The following is a 20,441-nucleotide window of genomic DNA, read 5'->3' as shown; positions in this document are numbered from 1 at the left end:
GAAGTTTTACCTTAAGTTCAATGTTTACAACGCTGGTTGAAATGAGATGAAAACTGTACTGGTTGATGACATTTTTCAAATCCAATGTATTATCCACGTTGATTCCACATCACAATACGTTGACAATTTACGTTGAAACAACACTGATTTAAATCAGTGTTTGTCCAGTGGGTTGTGTCCCTGTGACAATTACCTGTGACTATATACAGTGTGCTGACCAATTGAAAATGATCAATTGAGAAGACAGACCTTGATGGAGCAGCTGATGATTCCACCCCTGTCGTAGACTTTGAGCAAGTCCTCAAACAGGTTGTCCATTTTCTCCTGGTCTTTGTGGAAAACTTCAGCCTCCAGGTTAATGGCCTCTGCCACGGCTCCACTGAAATCAACAACCGCATCCCCAGTGTTGCCCCCGTCCAGAGACTCATAACAGCCAGAGAGCCTGGAGACAAGAGGAGAGAGAGAAGAGTCAGAAGAGGATACAGAGAGGTCAGAGGGCAAAAAAAGGGAGTTGAAAGGAGGGTTGAGTAATGTTTAGAGTATACTGACTTGGCATAGGCTTTTTCAAGCAGGGCACTCCAGAACTCGTTGTTGAGTTTGGAGTGGCAGTAGATGAGCTCTCCGTTGATGGTGGGCAGGCGGTCATCCACCACCACATCAACCCACTCCCCAAACACCCAGAACTGGAAGTGGAAGATACCAGCATAGTTCTCAGGGTGCTTGGAGTCCCACTCCTGCTCCTTCCAGTCAGGGATGACCTGTCAACACACAGGGCTTCACAGTGAACCACATGTCTAGTCAAATGTTAATAGTTTTCAACTTGGGCGGGAATATTGGCGAGTACTTATTTTCCTTGCCAGGTTCATTTGAATTGAAGGAAAATATGAATGTTGCTGAGGGGTAGTAGGGTAATTTAAGAAGGAAAGATTACACTATTTTCCATTCAATGACAGTAAAAGCCCCTCAGGTGAAAGTTACGTAAACCTTGAGTCAGGTATCAACAGTATGGAATGACATAGATATCCACCCACATACTTCACATTCATTATGTATGTGTTCCTTCCCAAACAGCACCATGTATATACCCATAAAGGGACTAAAGGAAACTGATACACACGGAAATACACATACAGTCCTCTCTTGCGACACTCATCTCAGACTGTGACCAGACAGGAGGAAACCAAACTCACCTTCTGCCAGAGGTCTGGTTTCAGTGCCAAGCAGGAGCATGCCGCCACAAACCAGCAGTTACCCACAAGGCCTTGGTTCAGGTCATGGGAGCTGATGCCCTCCACAAACAGATGAGGCTCATTGCTGATTTCCTGTACCAACGAGAGGATTCAGAAAATGCAATTACTTCTTAGAATGTGCTCAGTGATACATTATGCTTGTAACAATAGTCACAAATCCTTGTCAAATAGTTCTGGCTTAGAGCATGTTTTCGTTTAAAATGAGTTGGAACTCTCTTGAGGTGTTGTACTTTTGTGATAAATAAGAAAATGTATTTTCTCTTCTTGTCACTTGAGCTCTTGAGCAATATGCCATATAAAGCACAGATACAGGAATACATTAAACAGGAATACTTTAACTCTGTCTCCCACATCTGAACAGAATGGCAGTGATACAACACATTGTTATGATGTTTTCATAGTGTGGTGGGAACCAGGTTGAATTTAGTAGATAAGCGATTCTGAGCGCCGCACAGTCGGAGTACCAAGGGATTCCATTATGTCGAGGGAGATTACTGAGGTTGATCTTAGAATGATTGATGGACATGATATACTGACTTGGGGTACAAGGTAATAACATCAAAGAAGGGAGTGCCCATTGAGGGTTGCCAGATGTTCTTGAAGAAACGTGTAATCTAAGCTATATAAGCTGAGATATTTTCTTTGTTCAGTAGTTCGGAATAGCTAGAGGCGAAGCACATGCCTTTTGTTATAACAAACCTGGTACCGACTATTAAACCTTTGTATTAACTTTCCACAGAGTTGTCTAAGTATATTCTTACATCCTTAATTACTTGATACCCGAGAAACTCATCATAACACACATGTTCTGTCATATACTGTATATCTCACACACTATGTAAAGTACACACTTCGAGACCATTTCCAGTAACACCCTCACCCCAATTTCACACCACAGTTTGATGTTTGTCACCACCATGACCATTGTGGATGACATTCACCATGACATACATGGCCCAGGCCAGCGTTGTTGTTCCTTATAGACAACTTTTAACACAATCCTCAGAGACAACCACTCAAAAGGAATTAACCTTTGAAGTACTCCATCACAAAATATTATATGAGCAAAAACACCTTTCACAATACCTTTATATGGCTAAATATAACACAGTCATATAATGCAAGAGGTCTTGTAAAAGTCTTGTAAAAGCCAGAACATATGAAAATTCAATCATAGACATGTGTCACGCCCTGGCTCTGGGGACTCTCGTATGTTGAGCCAGGGTGTTAGTTTCTATGTTTTGTGTTGTAGGTTGTGGGTCTAGTTTGCATTTCTATGTTGGCCAGGGTGGCTCCCAATCAGAGACGGCTGTAGCTCGTTGTCTCTGATTGGGAGCCATACTTAGGTAGCCGTTAGGCATTCGTTTGGTGTGGTTTCTTGTTCCAGTATAGGTTTGTGCTAGAACCGAGGACGTCACGTTATCGTTTGTTGTTTTTGTTTGTGTGTTCATTCCAAATAAAAATAAGTATGTTCGCAAATAACGCTGTGCATTGGTCCACTGTTTCCAACGATCGTGACAGAAGAAACCACCAAAACTGGACCAAGCAGCGTGTCCAGGAGCCATCACCAGGGGAATCTCTAGCGGATCTCCTTTGCCACCTCGACTGGGTCAAGCCGTGTGAGGAGGAGAGAGGCTGGACTTGGAAGCAGAAGGGCGAAAGTCTGGCGAGAGCTATAGAGGCCTGGCCCACGGGGAGGAGAGACGCCCAGAACATTTTTAGGGGGGGGCTCACGCATTGGACGACGGGGCAGCAGGAGGCCGCCAGGTTACGGGAGTCACTGGTCACCAGGGGGAAGGAGGATGTAGAGGCACGGCGAGAGGTACTGGGGTGTGTTGCCAGTCCGGTCCGGCCTGTTCCTGATCCCCGCGTAGGGCCAGTGGTGCGCTTCGTCAGCCCGGTCCGGCCCGTTCTTGCTCCCCGCACCAAGCCAGTGGTGCGCTTCGTCAGCCCGGTCCGGCCTGTTCCTGCTCCCCGCACCAAGCCAATGGTGCGCGTCGCCAGCCCGGCCCGGCCTGTTCCTGCTCCCCGCACCAAGCCAATGGTGCGCGTCGCCAGCCCGGCCCGGCCTGTTCCTGCTCCCCGCACCAAGCCAATGGTGCGCGTCGCCAGCCCGGCCCGGCCTGTTCCTGCTCCCCGCACCAAGCCTATGGTGCGCGTCGCCAGCCCGGCCCGGCCTGTTCCTGCTCCCCGCACCAAGCCAATGGTGCGCGTCGCCAGCCCGGCCCGGCCTGTTCCTGCTCCCGCACCAAGCCAATGGTGCGCGTCGTCAGCCCGGTCCGGCCCGTCCCTGCTCCCCGCACCAAGCCTGTGGTGCGCGTCGTCAGTCCGGCACAGCCCGTGCCTGTTCCACCGGTGCCTGGTCCGGCACCGGTCAGCTGCTCCACTCCGGAGCTAGAGCAATCCGCTCCACCAGTGTTCAGTCCAGCTCCGGCCAGCAGGGCCAGACCGGACCAGGGGCGCTTTGGGGGGTTAGAGAGGGAGTGGGGGTCATACCCGGATCCGGATCCGCCGCCGAGGCGGAGTGCCCACCCGGTCCCTCCCCTGTTGTGTTTGGTTGGCGCGGTCGGAGTCCACGCCTTTGGGGGGGGGAGGGTACTGTCACGCCCTGGCTCTGGGGACTCTCATATGTTGAGCCAGGGTGTTAGTTTCTATGTTTTGTGTTGTAGGTTGTGGGTCTAGTTTGCATTTCTATGTTGGCCAGGGTGGCTCCCAATCAGAGACGGCTGTAGCTCGTTGTCTCTGATTGGGAGCCATACTTAAGTAGCCGTTAGGCATTCGTTTGGTGTGGTTTCTTGTTCCAGTATAGGTTTGTGCTAGAACCGAGGATGTCACGTTATCGTTTGTTGTTTTTGTTCGTGTGTTCATTCCAAATAAAAAAGAAGTATGTTCGCAAATAACGCTGCGCATTGGTCCACTGTTTCCAACGATCGTGACAACATGACATCATTGGTTTCAATAATGCACCAGAGGCAGGCCATGATCTGGTCCCAGACAGCAGTCTAGAGCACTCTGATAAGCTTTAATTTGACTAACATCAAACATTAAACTATAAATTGGTGTTTTAAGCAATACAATTTTCCCCAAACTACTAGGAAAAACATTAGCAATACAAATTATTTCAGTGAGCCATTAAAGCTTGTGACATTCTATTTCCTGTTTCATGTTTTTGCATGCAGACTCTGCTTTTGGTATTAAACAAATATACAGTGAGGGAAAAAAGTATTTGATCCCCTGCTGATTTTGTACGTTTGCCCACTGACAAAGAAATTATCTGTCTATAATTTTAATGGTAGGTTTATTTGAACAGTGAGAGACAGAATAACAACAAAGAAATCAAGAAAAACGCATGTCAAAAATGTTATAAATTGATTTGCATTTTAATGAGAGAAATAAGTATTTGACCCCCTCTCAATCAGAAAGTTGTCTGGCTCCCCAGGTGTCTTTTATACAGGTAACGAGCTGAGATTAGGAGCACACTCTTAAAGGGAGTGCTCCTAATCTCACCTTGTTACCTGTATAAAAGACACCTGTCCACAGAAGCAATCAATCAATCAGATTCTAAACTCTCCACCATGGCCAAGACCAAAGAGCTCTCCAAGGATGTCAGGGACAAGATTGTAGACCTACACAAGGCTGGAATGGGCTACAAGACCATCGCCAAGCAGCTTGGTGAGAAGGTGACAACAGTTGGTGTGATTATTTGCAAATGGAAGAAACACAAAATAACTGTCAATCTCCCTCGGCCTGGGGCTCCATGCAAGATCTCACCTCGTGGAGTTGCAATGATCATGAGAACAGTGAGGAATCAGCCCAGAACTACATGGGTGTCACGGTTTCGGCCGAGGCTGCCTCTCTTCCTTGCTCGGGCAGGCTTCGGCGGTCGTCGTCTCCGGAGTACTAGCTGCCACCGTTGTATGTTTTCGATGTTTGTTTGGTTTTGTCTTGATGTTTTACACCTGTTATCGTTTAGCGTTAATTATTGTCCTATAAGTTCTCGTTGTGCTTGTTAGGTGTTGTGTGTGATTGCGCGACTGTGGGTTGTTTGTGCTTCGTTGTTTCCTCCTCTGTTTGAGTGAGGGTTCTCGCACATGTTAGTGCGCATTTTGTTTTATGCCTGTGTGCGTATTTTCTCGCCTCCGGGCTTTTTTGGCTCGTGTTCTAAGTGATTGTTCACTAAAGTCTTTTGGACTAAGTTTCTGCGTCCTGCGCCTGATTCCTGCACCACACCCACCTACAGCACCCACTGACAGAATCACACACCCAAGATGGAATCAGCAGGAGCCGCAGCAGCACCTGAGTCTCTGGAGGAGCGGGTCCGCGAGCAGAACGACCAGATCCTACGTATCGGAACCGCCCTTCAGGACGTGATCAACACGATTCAACGCTGGGAGACCAGAGGTACACCCACCCCTCCACCTTCCGTGCCATCACCATCAGCCAGTCAGCCCATTCAAGCTCCGGAACCCAGGGGAATTCGGCTCTCGCTCCCGAGGGCATATGATGGGACCGCTGCCGGGTGTCAGGGCTTCCTTCTACAGGTGGAGCTATACCTGGCCACCGTACACCCGGGCGCCCTCGGGACACGAGAGCGTGTCCGCCCTCATCTCCTGTCTCACCGGCAAGGCGTTGGAATGGGCCAACGCCAAGTGGAGGAGAATAGACGCCTCCACTATCACCTACTCAGAGTTCTCCTGCCGCTCAGGGCTGTGTTTGACCATCCACCTGAGGGGAAGGCGGCGGGAGAGCGGCTATTCCACCTCCGGCAGGGGGAGGAGGAGCGCCCAGGAGTTCGCTTTAGAATTCCGAACTCTAGCAGCAGATGCAGGGTGGAATGAGCGGGCCCTCATCGATCACTACCGCTGTAGTCTACGAGAGGACGTCCGTCGGGAGCTGGCCTGCAGGGATACCAGCCTCACTTTCGATCAGTTAGTGGACATGTCCATCAGGCTGGACACCCTGCTGGCTACCCGCGGGACGTTCCGAGGAGGGTCCGTCCATTCCATCCTCCAGCACCTCCGAGCCGAGCCCTATGGAGCTCGGGGGTGCTGGCGCTAGAGAGAGGAGGGGTCGGAGCACGAGGGGGGCCGTCCTCCTGCACCAACTGTGGCCGTGGAGGACACACCGCGGCTAGGTGCTGGGGAGGGTCTCCTAGGGGAGAAGACGGCAGGCTCCGCACTGGGGAGTCCTTCCAGGTAAGTAGGCGCCCCACTTACCCAGAGCTCTCTGTTGCGCACTTCTGTATACCTGTGCTATTTCCACAGGTTGCACCTCATTCCCAGCATAAGGCGCTAGTAGATTCAGGCGCGGCTGGGAATTTTGTTGATAGAAAATTTTGTTTAGAATTAGGGATTCCCCTTCTTCCTGTTGACGTCCCATTCCCCGTTCATGCCCTAGATAGCCGTCCGTTGGGATCGGGCTTGATCAGGGAAGTCACAGCACCACTTAGGATGTGTACGCAGGGGGGTCATGAGGAGATTATCCAACTATATCTGATCGACTCGCCTGCGTATCCGGTGGTGCTGGGAATGCCCTGGTTGAGTATCCATAATCCATCTATTTCGTGGCAGGAGAGGGCTCTGATGGAGTGGTCTGCCCAGTGTGTGGGGCGATGTTTAGGTGTTTCCGTGGGGGCTACCTCGGTGGAGAGTCCAAACCAGGTGCCCGCATTGCACATTCCCCCCGAGTATGAGGATTTGGCTGTTGTGTTCAGTAAGTCGAGGGCGACGCAGTTACCTCCTCATAGGCAGGGAGATTGTGCGATAGACCTCCAGGCAGGAGCTGCGCTCCCACGGAGCCATGTGTATCCTCTGTCTCAAGAGGAGAAGAGAGCTATGGAGACTTACATAGACAAATCTCTGAGACAAGGATACATACGGCCATCCACTTCCCTGCGTCCTCGAGTTTATTTTTTGTGAAGAAGAAGGATGGAGGGTTACGCCCGTGCATTGATTACCGTAGTCTCAATCAGATCACGGTGAAGTACAGTTATCCACTTCCTCTGATTGCGACCATGACGGAGTCATTGCACGGGGCGCGTTTTCTTCACAAAATTAGATCTCAGGAGCGCTTACAACTTGGTACGCATTAGAGGGGGCGATGAATGGAAGACAGCGTTTAGTACCACCTCGGGTCATTACGAGGATCTTGTCATGCCATACGGGTTGATGAACGCTCCTTCAGTTTTCCAATCATTCGTGGATGAGATCTTCAGGGACATGCAGGGGCAGGGGGTGGTCGTGTACATAGATGACATTCTTGTGTACTCGTCTACCCGAGTCGAGCATGTGGCCCTGGTGCGCCGAGTGTTGAGGAGGCTGTTGGAGCACGACCTGTATGTCAAGGCAGAGAAATGTCTGTTCTTCCAGGAGTCGATCTCCTTTTTGGGTTATCAGTTGTCTGCGTCAGGGGTGAAGATGGAAGTTGACCGGGTGTCAGCCGTGCGTAATTGGCAGACTCCAACCACTGTTAAAGAAGGTGCAGCAGTTTTGGGGGTTTGCAAATTACTACCGGAGGTTTATCCGGGGTTTTGGACAGGTGGCAGCTCCCATAACGTCTCTTTTGAAGGGGGGTCGGTGCGTTTGCAGTGGTCAGCCGAGGCGGACAGGGCTTTTGGGAGACTGAAGGACCTGTTTACTCGGCTCGGTGCTGGCGCATCCGGATCCCGCTTTACCATTTCAGGTAGAGGTGGACGCGTCAGAGGCCGGTATAGGGGCCGTGCTTTGATCGGTCCGCACGCCACCCAAACTCCGCCCCTGTGCTTTTTTATTCCAAAAAGCTCAGTCCGCGGAGCGAAATTATGACGTAGGGGACAGGGAGCTGTTAGCCGTGGTACAGGCCCTAAAGGTGTGGAGGCATTGGCTTGAGGGGGCTCAACACCCTTTTCTCATTTTGACTGACCACCGTAACCTGGAGTACGTCCGGGCAGCTAGGAGACTGAACCCTCGCCAGGCGCGGTGGAACATGTTTTTGGCCCGGTTCGTATTTAAGATCACGTACATCCCTGGGTCACAGAACGGTAAGGCAGACGCACTGTCTCGGCGGTATGACACGGAGGAGAGGTCCGTGGAGCCCACTCCCATACTGCCGGAGTCTTGTCTGGTGGCACCGGTAGTGTGGGAGGTCGATGCTGAAATCGAGCGGGCGTTGCGCACCGACCCTAGTCCTCCTCAATGCCCGGAGGGTCGGACGTACGTCCCGCTCGAGGTTCGGGATCGATTGATATATTGGGCTCACACGTCACCCTCCTCTGGACATCCTGGTATTGGCCGGACAGTGCACTGCCTTAGTGCTAAGTACTGGTGGCCCACGTTAGCCAGGGATGTGAGGGTTTATGTCTCCTCCTGCTCGGTGTGCGCCCAGTGTAAGGCGCCTAGACATCTGCCTAGGGGTAAGTTACAACCCCTGCCCGTTCCACAACGACCATGGTCTCACCTCTCGGTGGAATTCATCACTGACCTTCCCCCCTCGCAGGGGAATACTACTATACTGGTCGTTGTGGACCGGTTCTCTAAGGCCTGTCGTTTGCTCCCTATGCCGGGCCTTCCTACTGCCCTACAGACTGCCGAAGCTCTATTCACCCACGTTTTCCGGCACTACGGGGTACCCGAGGATATTGTGTCTGATCGAGGTCCCCAGTTCACCTCCAGAGTCTGGAGAGCATTTATGGAGCGTTTGGGGTCTCGGTGAGCCTTACCTCGGGTTACCATCCAGAGAGTAATGGGCAGGTGGAACGCGTGAACCAGGATGTGGGTAGGTTTCTTAGATCATACTGCCAGGGCCGGCCGGAGGAGTGGGCACGGTATGTTCCCTGGGCAGAAATGGCCCAGAATTCCCTACGCCACTCCTCAACTAACCTAACCCCTTTCCAATGTGTGTTAGGTTACCAGCCGGTTCTGGCACCATGGCAGCAGAGCCAGATCGAGGCTCCTGCGGTGGATGAGTGGGTGCGGCGCTCGGAGGAGACGTGGAACGCTGCAACACGTCCACCTGCAGCGGGCCATCCGTCGTCAGAAGGCGAGCGCCGATCTCCACCGCAGTGAGGGGCCGGTGTACGCACCTGGTGATCGAGTCTGGCTCTCTACCAGAAACCTGCCCCTCCGCCTGCCCTGCCGGAAACTGGGTCGGCGGTTTGTGGGGCCGTTTAAAGTCCTGAGAAGATTGAACGAGGTGTGTTACAGATTACAACTGCCTAGTGACTATCGTATTAACCCCTCGTTCCATGTGTCTCTTCTCAGGCCGGTGGTAGCTGGTCCACTCCAGGAAGATGAGATCAGAGAGACTCCTCCGCCCCCATTGGACATCGAGGGGGCACCGGCGTACACCGTGCGGTCCATCTTGGATTCGAGACGTCGGATGGGGGGTCTCCAATATCTCGTGGAGTGGGAGGGGTACGGCCCGGAGGAACGGTGCTGGGTGCCGAGGAGAGACATTTTGGACCCGTCTCTCCTGACAGAATTCCACCGTAGTCACCCGACGCGCCCTGCTCCGCATCCTCCTGGTCGTCCCCGAGGCCGGGGTCGGCGCACGGCTGGAGCCGCGCGTCAAGGGGGTGGGTACTGTCACGGTTTCGGCCGAGGCTGCCTCTCTTCCTTGCTCGGGCAGGCTTCGACGGTCGTCGTCTCCGGAGTACTAGCTGCCACCGTTGTATGTTTCAATGTTCGTTTGGTTTTGTCTTGATGTTGTACACCTGTTATCGTTTAGCGTTAATTATTGTCCTATAAGTTCTCGTTGTGCTTGTCAGGTGTTGTGTGTGATTGCGCGACTGTTGGTTGTTTGTGCTTCGTTGTTTCCTCCTCTGTTTGAGTGAGGGTTCTCGCACATGTTAGTGCGCATTTTGTTTTACGCCTGTGTGCATATTTTCTCGCCTCCGGGCTTTTTTGGCTCGTGTTCTAAGTGATTGTTCACTAAAGTCTTTTGGACTAAGTTTCTGCGTCCTGCGCCTGATTCCTGCACCACACCCACCTACAGCACCCACTGACAACGGGAGGATCTTGTCAATGATCTCAAGGCAGCTGGGACCATAGTCACCAAGAAAACAATTGGTAACACACTACGCCGTGAAGGACTGAAATCCTGCAGCGCCCGCAAGGTCCCCCTGCTCAAGAAAGCACATATACAGGCCCGTCTGAAGTTTGCCAATGAACATCTGAATGATTCAAAGGAGAACTGGGTGAAAGTGTTGTGGTCAGATGAGACCAAAATCGAGCTCTTTGGCATCAACTCAACTCGCCGTGTTTGGAGGAGGAGGAATGCTGCCTATGACCCCAAGAACACCATCCCCACCGTCAAACATGGAGGTGGGAAACATTATGCTTTGGGGGTGTTTTTCTGCTAAGCGGACAGGACAACTTCACCGCATCAAAGGGACGATGGACGGGGCCATGTATCGTCAAATCTTGGGTGATTTTCCCTCAGCCAGGGCATTGAAAATGGGTCGTGGATGGGTATTCCAGCATGACAATGACCCAAAACACACGGCCAAGGCAACAAAGGAGTGGCTCAAGAAGAAGCACATTAAGGTCCTGGAGTGGCCTAGCCAGTCTCCAGACCTTAATCCCACAGAAAATCTGTGGAGGGAGCTGAAGGTTCGAGTTGCCAAATGTCAGCCTCGAAACCTTAATGACTTGGTCTGCAAAGAGGAGTGGGACAAAATCCCTCCTGAGATGTGTGCAAATCTGGTGGCCAACTACAAGAAACGTCTGACCTCTGTGATTGCCAACAAGGGTTTTGCCACCAAGTACTAAGTCATGTTTTGCAGAGGGGTCAAATACTTATTTCCCTCATTAAAATGCAAATCAATTTATAACATCTTTGACATGCGTTTTTCTAGATTTTTTTGTTGTTATTCTGTCTCTCACTGTTCAAATAAACCTACCATTAAAATTATAGACTAATCATGTCTTTGTCAGTGGACAAACTTACAAAATCAGCAAGGGATCAAATACTTTTTTCCCTCACTGTAAAAAAATAAAGCACAAAAGTGTATTTTTCTCTTTGTCAAATCTGCCTGAAATAAAGATGACTGCTCAGGTGAATCAAAAATCAAATAGAAAAGTTTAGAATGAGTCAAGTGCTCTGTTTAGTGGTCTCAGTCACTCACCCTTGGTCTCTTCCACTCCACGATACCAGGAGGTGGTTTCCTGTAAAACAGGGATGCATTGGTAACTGGAAACTCTGGATCCTCAAACAGTTTCTTGTCCTCCAGACATTCCTTCTTCAGGTCAGAGTAATGCTGGTTCTTGTATGAAGTGGCCGTGGAGAACATGGTTCAGACGCTGCAACCTCCAAACTGCAAACTGACCACAGAAGAAGACTTAATGTTACTTTATAGGCAGACTATCTGGAAAGTCCTTGTCAGCTGAGGGTCTATCATTGTTCACCTTTGACTCTGGGTGTCTGGACAGTGAGCTCAGCATACCGTACACTAATACACCCAATAAATCTCAGAGTAGCTCTTTCTTGGGAAATGTTGTAATGGCATTTTTCCTCTGAATCATCGTAGTTTGGATATAGTCTCAAAGGCAAACTCCCACAGGGGAATAAACTGCTCTTAGGATAAATACATCCAATACCCAATATGCTAACTATTGTGCATATTTTAATAAATGGAAGTAGAAACAGTCTTCTACAAACAAAATCTACAAACAAATACTCTACATCACTTTCAAAGTTATGGTCAACCATGGATTTTACTGTACCTTTGACACAAAACTGCGGTAACACTTTATTTTAAGGGTCTGTAAAAAAATGTATAAGGAATTTATTTACATTTACATTTACGTCATTTAGCAGACGCTCTTATCCAGAGCAACTTACAAATGTATAAACCATTTATAAGGTATTTACAAACAGTTCACCATTTATTAATCATTACTCCCAGATTTGTAATGGTTAGTAAGCTGCATATACATACAAATGTATATATATTTCCTTAAATATCCTGTGTTGTGTGCTTATTCTTTTACCAGGTACTGCTGGAATGTCTACCAATGGCATGCCCACCTTTTTGTGAGAAATTACACTGGTCACTCAAAACATTTATAAAGTATTTAAAAAGCATAAATAGCGCTGACTTTAGATTAGGGGCTGCAAAAATGTTTTACTAATGATTAGTAAATGGTTTGTGGGAGTAATGATTAATATATGGTGAACACACACTTTATAAATGCCTTGTAAATTATTTATTATGGACCCTTAAAATAAAGTATTACCAAAACAGCAAAAGGCTAACCTTTTACTGGTTTTGTGATGGAAACATCCCATGTGTGCCAAGTTTTTAGATGAAAACCATATTGTTCAAAACATCTTCTGCCCTTTGGGAATATTATGATATTCTAACTCTATGACTGGTACAGTGCACTTTACCCTATCACCCTGACCCCTGGCCCCAGAGGTCAAGCTCTTTATAAACAAGATTAGATCTGATATTTTGTCTGTCTGTCACTGCAGTCATGTCCTTTTGCTGTCTGCCATGAATAACACAGACACAAATAATAAAATTCCAAAGGAATTCCATTTTGTGGCCACCGGAGAGCAATCAAGCTCTAAACTCCCAGTGAGCTGTCGGTAATGACATGTTTCCCAAAAACATTACACACTTTAGAAAATCCCTCTCAGAGTGAAGCCCATTAGGAACACAGTGAGAGGCAGTTCAACACACTGATACCTTCAGTTTTCAGTCAGAATATTAAGCAGAAAAGCATCCACATCCAATGCGCTAGAATAATTAGTGGAATAAATTAGAATATTTGTATATTACTCTGTCCTTCTCTGTCATGCCCTGGCTCTGGGGACTCTTATATGTTGAGCCAGGGTGTGGATTTTCTATGTGTGATTTTCTATGTTGTGTTCTAGTTCGTGTTTTCTATGTTGGCCAGGGTGGTTCCCAATCAGAGGCAGCTGATTCTCGTTGTCTCTGATTGGGAACCATACTTAGGCAGCCTGTTGGCACTAGTTATTTGTGGGATCTTGTTCTGTATAGGTTTGTGTTGGTGAACCTGTAGACTTCACGTATCGTTTTGTTGTTTTGTTATTTGTGTAAAGTACTCATTAAAAGATGTACGCCTATCACGCTGCGCCTTGGTCTTCATCTAATAACGATTGTGACATTCTCTCTCTCCTTCCTTACACACAGAACAACCACATTGTATATTGATTGTATGTATTTTCCTCAAACTAAGACTAAGAAAGCAAAGAGATACTTAAATATATGCAGGTGGTTTATTGTATTATTTATATTATAAATGTTTATTGTCAAGAATCTTGCCCTGGAGGCAGAACAGAGAAATTTCTGCTAGATGGGCCAGCTGCAAAAGTCAAGATTGTCTATACAGTAAAATTCATGAAAACAAAAATTAGCTTTTTGGTCTTAAGGTTAGGCATTAGGGTTAGCCGTGTAGTTAATGTTAGGGTTAGGTTTAAAGTCAGATTTTATGACTTTGTGGCTGTGCCAGCTAGTGACCATGAACTCTGCAGAGCTGCCTCCAGGGCAAGACGCATGACAATAAATGCCAACCTGCTAAATGAATAATAATATATGCTTTTATCCAAAGCGACTAACAGTCATGCTGCATATATTTTATGTATGGGTAGTCCTATACCAAACATTCCCAATTTAAGTATCTTTAAAAGAAAACTCAGCAAAACTGTCTACTATACTTCACTCATAGAAATTGGTGGCATCCCTGTGGAACGTTTCCGACACCTTGTAGAATGCCCCGAAGAATCCAGTCTGATCCGGTACTACATGGGTCTACCAAATAAACTGGCCAGTGAGTGTATGGCTGGCTGGCTAGTGGCTTGTTGTGTGGATATTGTATATGGTGGTTAGCTAGAGTCAATACTACCTGTATTCAGTGCTTACTTTGTAAATCGGGAGGTGCTGGAACAAAAAGTGAGCGCGAGAAGGGGGTGACCTGGGGAGGTCTGAAGTACCGGAACTCATGAGATTTTTAAAAACATTTATAATAAAGCACTGTATGCATATCATTGCATTTGCGTAGTGGCAAAGAGCAGTAGAGTAGAGGCACTTACCAGGGCTGTGCACAGACCTTTTGGGGGACAAGTTGTCTACAAAAACAAAAAGTACACCATAAAAAAGATATCCCTGCCACCGGGGACACAGATTCTTTGCGCAAGTATTACAATAAGAGGGGAAAGCAGCACAATCTGATGAGTAAAGTATTTTGCTAAAGTATTTTGAACTGTAAGAAATTCTGCACTTACTAACAATGACCAACACAATTCTAGTCAAAATAGAAGATATTTAAGGAATACTGTAGCCTACCGTTACTATATCGAACCCAACTCCATTTGTTGCCACTATCATTTATCCCAGTGCTTTTAAAACTTTTTGATCTGTGACCCTCAAAAAGTAGTGGTACAAAACTTGCGACCTCCAGGCACGCACATGCACGTGTGGACACGCACAATTGCTGCGCGAATGTAGCCTGTCATTACAGCCATAAATGGTGATGCATTTACAAAACGCAAAACGAAATAAACTGCGTTTTACACCTGCATTTGGAGCTGAAAGTCCTTTATTTTAGCAGCCAATATCAACTGGGGACATATCATGTCACTTCTCTGGAGTCCAGGGGCCTCATTTATCAATATTGTGTAGAAACTATTCTAAAATACTGCTTACAAATGGAATTTAGAATGTTCGTATGCATAGAAAAGGTGTGATGTATCAAATAATCCTACGACCGTAATAAGCACACTAGTAGGAGATAACCATTGATAAATACCAATTGGTGGTCCTCTGTAGCTCAGCTGGTAGAGCACGGCGCTTGTAACGCCAAGGTAGTGGGTTCGATCCCCGGGACCACCCATACACAAAAATGTATGCACGCATGACTGTAAGTCGCGTTGGATAAAAGCGTCTGCTAAATGGCATATTATTATTATTCTCAGCCTCAGTGCTCGTGCACGATCTTGGCTATTTGCATTTCGAAACGCCCCTAATTAACCAAATATGGTTAAAATCATCCCTTTCAAACCCGTGGGGATTATACAACACCGTATCATGGAATACAATGGCGCAACCAAAAAAAGCTAAGACATTTTTTTATTTCCTAGACTGAAATAGAGGTGCTAGTGTCAGAGATTGAGAACAACCAAAAGGTTTTATTTTGCTCGCTCAGTTGTGGTTTGACCAATAAAAATAAAAACATAGCTAGAAAAGAGAGGATCATTAGGACAATTCAAGTTGCTTTAGCAATGGCAAATATACTTCAAATGAGTAGGCAACGCTCACCAATAAGCCATCCATCCTCACAGATCCCTCCTGTTGGCGTATAGGCCAGCATGCTGTTCTGCAGAATGAAAGAGTCATGCGTTCCACCTGGCCACCTTGCCATCACATTCAAGCAGCGTCTTTTGCGCATCACATAACCTATCACCTGCACATAAAGAGTGGAAGCCTTCTCTGTTCACATAGTTGAAATCATTTTGTGATGGTGATTTTATGGCGATGTGGGTGCCATCTATTGCTTTGTTTGTATTTGGGAACCCATTGATGGCATCATGGCAAAGAAACCCCTCTTGAAAATGGAAATCGTGTGTGTTACTGTTCGTTTTGCTGATGATTGCATCCAAAACATTGGCTCATCGAGGGCTGTGAGATGCCGATCCGCAAGCTCCCTCTAAAAAGGGCCCGTTTTCAAAAACCGGAGGGAGGATAGCACTTGGATGTGCACTGGAATGGCATGTATTTGCCTTTTTATAGTAGTTCATAAATCATTCGCAAAAATCCTTTAGGATTGGTTTTGGGAAACGAAATCTGATGAGCCAATCTGTACTTCAGAAAAAGTCCCACCTGTCTCTAAAAACGCGCTCTCTGCGAATGCAGCATGTGCCAAATCTTCAAAAAGCGTGTGCCAAATTAAATATCTCTCATTCGATTTCCCATTATCTTAGTGTTTTATAGTATTTCAACAATGGTTTCACTTTCACATGTACCTCTAATTTAACAAATTACTGTACTTTATGTTGATTATTATTGTAACAAATACACTGATGTGGTCCAATTATAGCATGTCAAGAGATGTTGCATGAATTCACAATGGAAATACAATGAAATCCAAAAGTTTTTAAATTATTATTCTCACAATTTCACACGTTATCAACATATATTTTCCCCATTCAATGCTTGACAAGCAGTTCCCTTATTCCACCACTTGGCAGTGTGCCTACGCATGGTCATGGCTGTGCATACATTTACACACACTCTCAAGCAAACGTTCATATTGATAAATCTCACACTTTGTGTGCAAATGATCCCATGCATGGTTTACGCACAGATTTGTGCCTAGTCATGATTGATGTATCAGCCATGCATACATCAATCAAAAAAATGTTTTAACTGTCCCACACAACATACAGTGCCTTGCAAAAGTATTCATCCCCCTTGGCGTCTTTCCTATTATGTTGCATTACAACCTGGAATTTAAAATTATTTTTATTTGGATTCCATGTAATGGACATACACAAAATAGTCCAAATTGGTGAAGTGGAATGAAAAAAATAACTTGTTAAAAACAATTCTACAAAATAAATAACGGAAAAGTGGTGAGTGCATATGTATTCACACCCTTTGCTATGAAGCCCCTAAATAAGATCTGGTGCAACCAATTACCTTCAGAAGTCACATAATTAGTTAAATAAAGTCCACCTGTGCAATCTAAGTGTCACATGATCTGTCACATGATCTCAGTATATATACACCTGTTCTGAAAGACCCCAGAGTATGCAACACCACTAAGCAAGGGGCACCTCCAAGCAAGTGGCACCATGAAGACCAAGGAGCTCTCCAAACAGGTCAGGGACAAAGTTGTGGAGAAGTACAGATCAGGGTTGGGTTATAAAAAAATTGCAGACACTTTGAACATCCCACGGAGCACCATTAAATCCATTATTAAAACATTGAAAGAATATGGCACCACAACAAACCTGCCAAGAGAGGGCCGCCCACCAAAACTCACGGACCAGGCAAGGAGGGCATTAATCAGAGAGGCAACAAAGAGACCAAAGTTAACCCTAAAGGAGCTGCAAAGCTCCACAGCAGAGATTGGAGTATCTGTCCATAGGACCACTTTAAGCCATACACTCCACAGAGCTGGGCTTTACGGAAGAGTGGCCAGAAAAAAGACATTGCTTAAAGAAAAAAATAAGCAAACACGTTTGGTGTTCGCCAAAAGGCATGTGGGAGACTCCTCAAACATATGGAAGAAGGTACTTTGGTCAGATGAGACAAAAATTGAGCTTTTTGGCCATCAAGGAAAATGCTATGTCTGGTGCAAACCCAACACCTCTCATCACCCCGAGAACACCATCCCTACAGTGAAGCATGGTGGTGGCAGCATCATGCTGTAGGGATGTTTTTCATCGGCAGGGATTGGGAAGCTGTTCAGAATTGAAGGAATGATGGATGGCGCTAAATACAGGGAAATTCTTGAGGGAAACCTGTTTCTGTCTTCCAGAGATTTGAGACTGGGATGGAGGTTCACCTTCCAGCAGGACAATGACCCTAAGCGTACTGCTAAAGCAACACTTGAGTGATTTAAGGGGAAATGTATTGGAATGGCCTAGTCAAAGCCCAGACCTCAATCGAATTGAGAACCTGTGGTATGACTTAAAGATTGCTGTACACCAGCGGAACCCATCCAACTTGAAGGAGCTGGAGCAGTTTTGCCTTGAAGAATGGGCAAAAATCTCAGTGGCTAGATGTGCCAAGCTTATAAAGACATACCCCAAGAGACTTGCAGCTGTAATTGCTGAAAAAGGTGGCTCTACAAAGTATTGACTTTGGGGGGGTGAATAGTTGTGCATGCTCAAGTTTTCTGTATTTTTGTCTTATTTCTTGTTTGTTTCACGATAAAAAATATTTTGCATCTTCAAAGTGGTAGGCATGTTGTGTAAATTAATTGATACAACCCCCCCCCCAAAATCCATTTTAATTCCAGGTTGTAAGGCAACAAAATAGGATAAATGCCAATGGGGGTGAATACTTTTGCAAGGCACTGTATGTTGCGTGCGACAGTTTAAAAGTTTGGAGATGTTGGAACTTGGCCATGATAGTTCCTAAAAGAAAGCTCAATGACAAATTTGATCACATTTCTGTAGAGGTGTGGGCAGAATGTTGCAGTGACTTTTCCAAACTAAAAATGCATGCCGCCTAGCTAGTGTCAAATACTGACCGTGCAAGATTGATTGTCCTTTTGAACAATTTCTAAGTCAATGCTACAGCCTGGGGCCTCCCGAGCGGCGTAGCTGTCTAAGGCCACTGCATCGCAGTGTTGCAGGGTCACTACAACCTGGGGTTTGAACCCCGGCTGTGTCAAACCGGCCGTGACCGGGAGTCCCATATGGCAGCGCACAATTGGCCCAGTGTTGTCCGGGTTAGGGGAGGGTTTGACCGGGGGGGCTTTACTTGGCTAATTTGCACTCCTTGTGGCGGGCCAGGCACCTGCAAGCTGACGACGGTCATCAGATGAACGGTAAGTGGGTGGGTGCAGTGGTGGAAAAAGTACTCAATTATCATACTTGAGTAAAAGTAAAGATACCTTAATAGAAAATGACTACTTGAGTAAAAGTCTAAAAGTATTTGCTTTTAAATATACTTAAATATCAAAAGTAAATGGAATTGCTCAAATGTACTTAAGTATCAAAAGTAAAAGTAAAAGTATAAATCCTTTCAAATTTCTTATATTAAGCAACCCAGATGGCACAATTTTCTGATAAAAAAATAATTGAAGGATAGCCAGGGGCACACTCCAACACTCAGACATAATTTACAAATGAAGCATTTGTTTATAGTGAGTCCGCCAGATCAGAGGCAGTAGGGATGACCAGGGATGTTCTCTTGATAAGTGTGTGAATTGGACCATTTTCCTGTCAAAATGTAATTTGTACTTTTGGGTGTCAGGGAAAATGTATGGAGTAAAAAGTACAATATTTTCTTTAGGAATGTAGTGAAGTAAAGTACAGATACCCCAAAAAACTACTTAAGTCCTTTAAAGTATTTTTACTTAAGTACTTTACACTACTGAGTGGGTGTTAAGAAGCAGTGTGGCTTGGTGGGTCATGTTTCGGAGGACGCATGACTTGACCTTTGCCTCTCCCGAGCCCGTTGGGGAGTTGCAACTACGAGACAAGATCGCATTGGATATCACAAAATTATAAGGCTACAGCCCACACTTCTACGCAAAAGACTAATTGTTGTTCAATATTTTGTTTATTAATGCATTATTTTGTTTATATCTCCTGCCTTGCTATGGGCTCTGAAATTAAATAGGCTAAAATATGATATCACGCTCCTAATCCTATTGCACACCAATACTATAGCCTACCCACACTGTCACATAGGCTACTGTCAAGGCTACGGGTCTATTTACTTTAGATCATGCTTGGCTATTGAATGAGCGATTGATAAATGGTAGCCTACTATTTGTTGTGAAGCGGGAATCATTTAAACCAGTCATTTCAGAAAAGGAGAGACATGTCCTGCAATATTATTATGATTTAGGCCTATATAATACAAGTAAAATAAACATATTATATGACATGCTGCTATGCGTGTATCTCCTTACCAATGGCAAATGCATCTGCTTTATCAGGCCTACGTTTTATGTTTTTATTAGCCTGCCATTATTATAATTCCTGTGCATCAAAAACCTCACATTTCCCCCCAAATGAACAATAAGCCTATTTGCTTGCAGTAGTTGATCAACCTTCTAGAAGTTGTGCACATGGATGGTATGAGATGTGCGTGGAGATACGCACATGCACGTTCCCGTCAAGTTCAAAATTTATAAATATCAACCTTTGCAGGTAAACTGGCGCAAGAGAGTATTTTTTGTGTGCACGCACCTTTGATAAATGAGGCCCCAGAGCAAGCAAATTCATATGGCCTACTTGTAGAGGAGGCTGCAGAATCGGATAGAAAGCATGTTCTGTCTGCACCGCGCCATCACTTTGGAGGGCAGCCTTTCTGCACAACCTGGTCTCAGAGCATTTTGTATGATTCTGTAGGTAAATCCGAGACACTCCATTTTGGATGATATGTTAGGCTTCGTATGGTATGTATTAATTTGTGGATGTCCATCACCCATTTTGTATGATATATTAGGAATTACAATTCCTATTATATGTTATATGTTATAATTTGCAAACGTACAATATGTTACG

At 46.2% G+C, this 20,441-nt stretch overlaps 1 protein-coding gene across 1 annotated transcript in view; it reads right to left on the bottom strand.

Moving 5' to 3' along the window:
• Positions 1-14,322, bottom strand: part of LOC121580231 (calpain-5-like) — a 34,782-nt gene extending 20,460 nt beyond the window's left edge. The window contains exons 1-5 of the mRNA XM_041895281.2: positions 14,286-14,322; positions 11,353-11,548; positions 1,191-1,322; positions 550-758; positions 250-442 (exon numbers count right to left, since the gene is read on the bottom strand). Of these exons, the coding sequence (XP_041751215.1) occupies positions 250-442; positions 550-758; positions 1,191-1,322; positions 11,353-11,517 (699 nt within the window). The 5' untranslated portion in view covers positions 11,518-11,548; positions 14,286-14,322. The remainder of the gene's footprint in view (positions 1-249; positions 443-549; positions 759-1,190; positions 1,323-11,352; positions 11,549-14,285) is intronic.
• Between the last annotated feature and the right edge of the window lie 6,119 nt (positions 14,323-20,441).

The sequence above is a fragment of the Coregonus clupeaformis genome, chromosome 13, assembly GCF_020615455.1.
Source record: "Coregonus clupeaformis isolate EN_2021a chromosome 13, ASM2061545v1, whole genome shotgun sequence".
NCBI classification, from domain to species: domain Eukaryota; kingdom Metazoa; phylum Chordata; class Actinopteri; order Salmoniformes; family Salmonidae; genus Coregonus; species Coregonus clupeaformis.
This window is presented reverse-complemented; position numbering and strand designations above follow the sequence as displayed.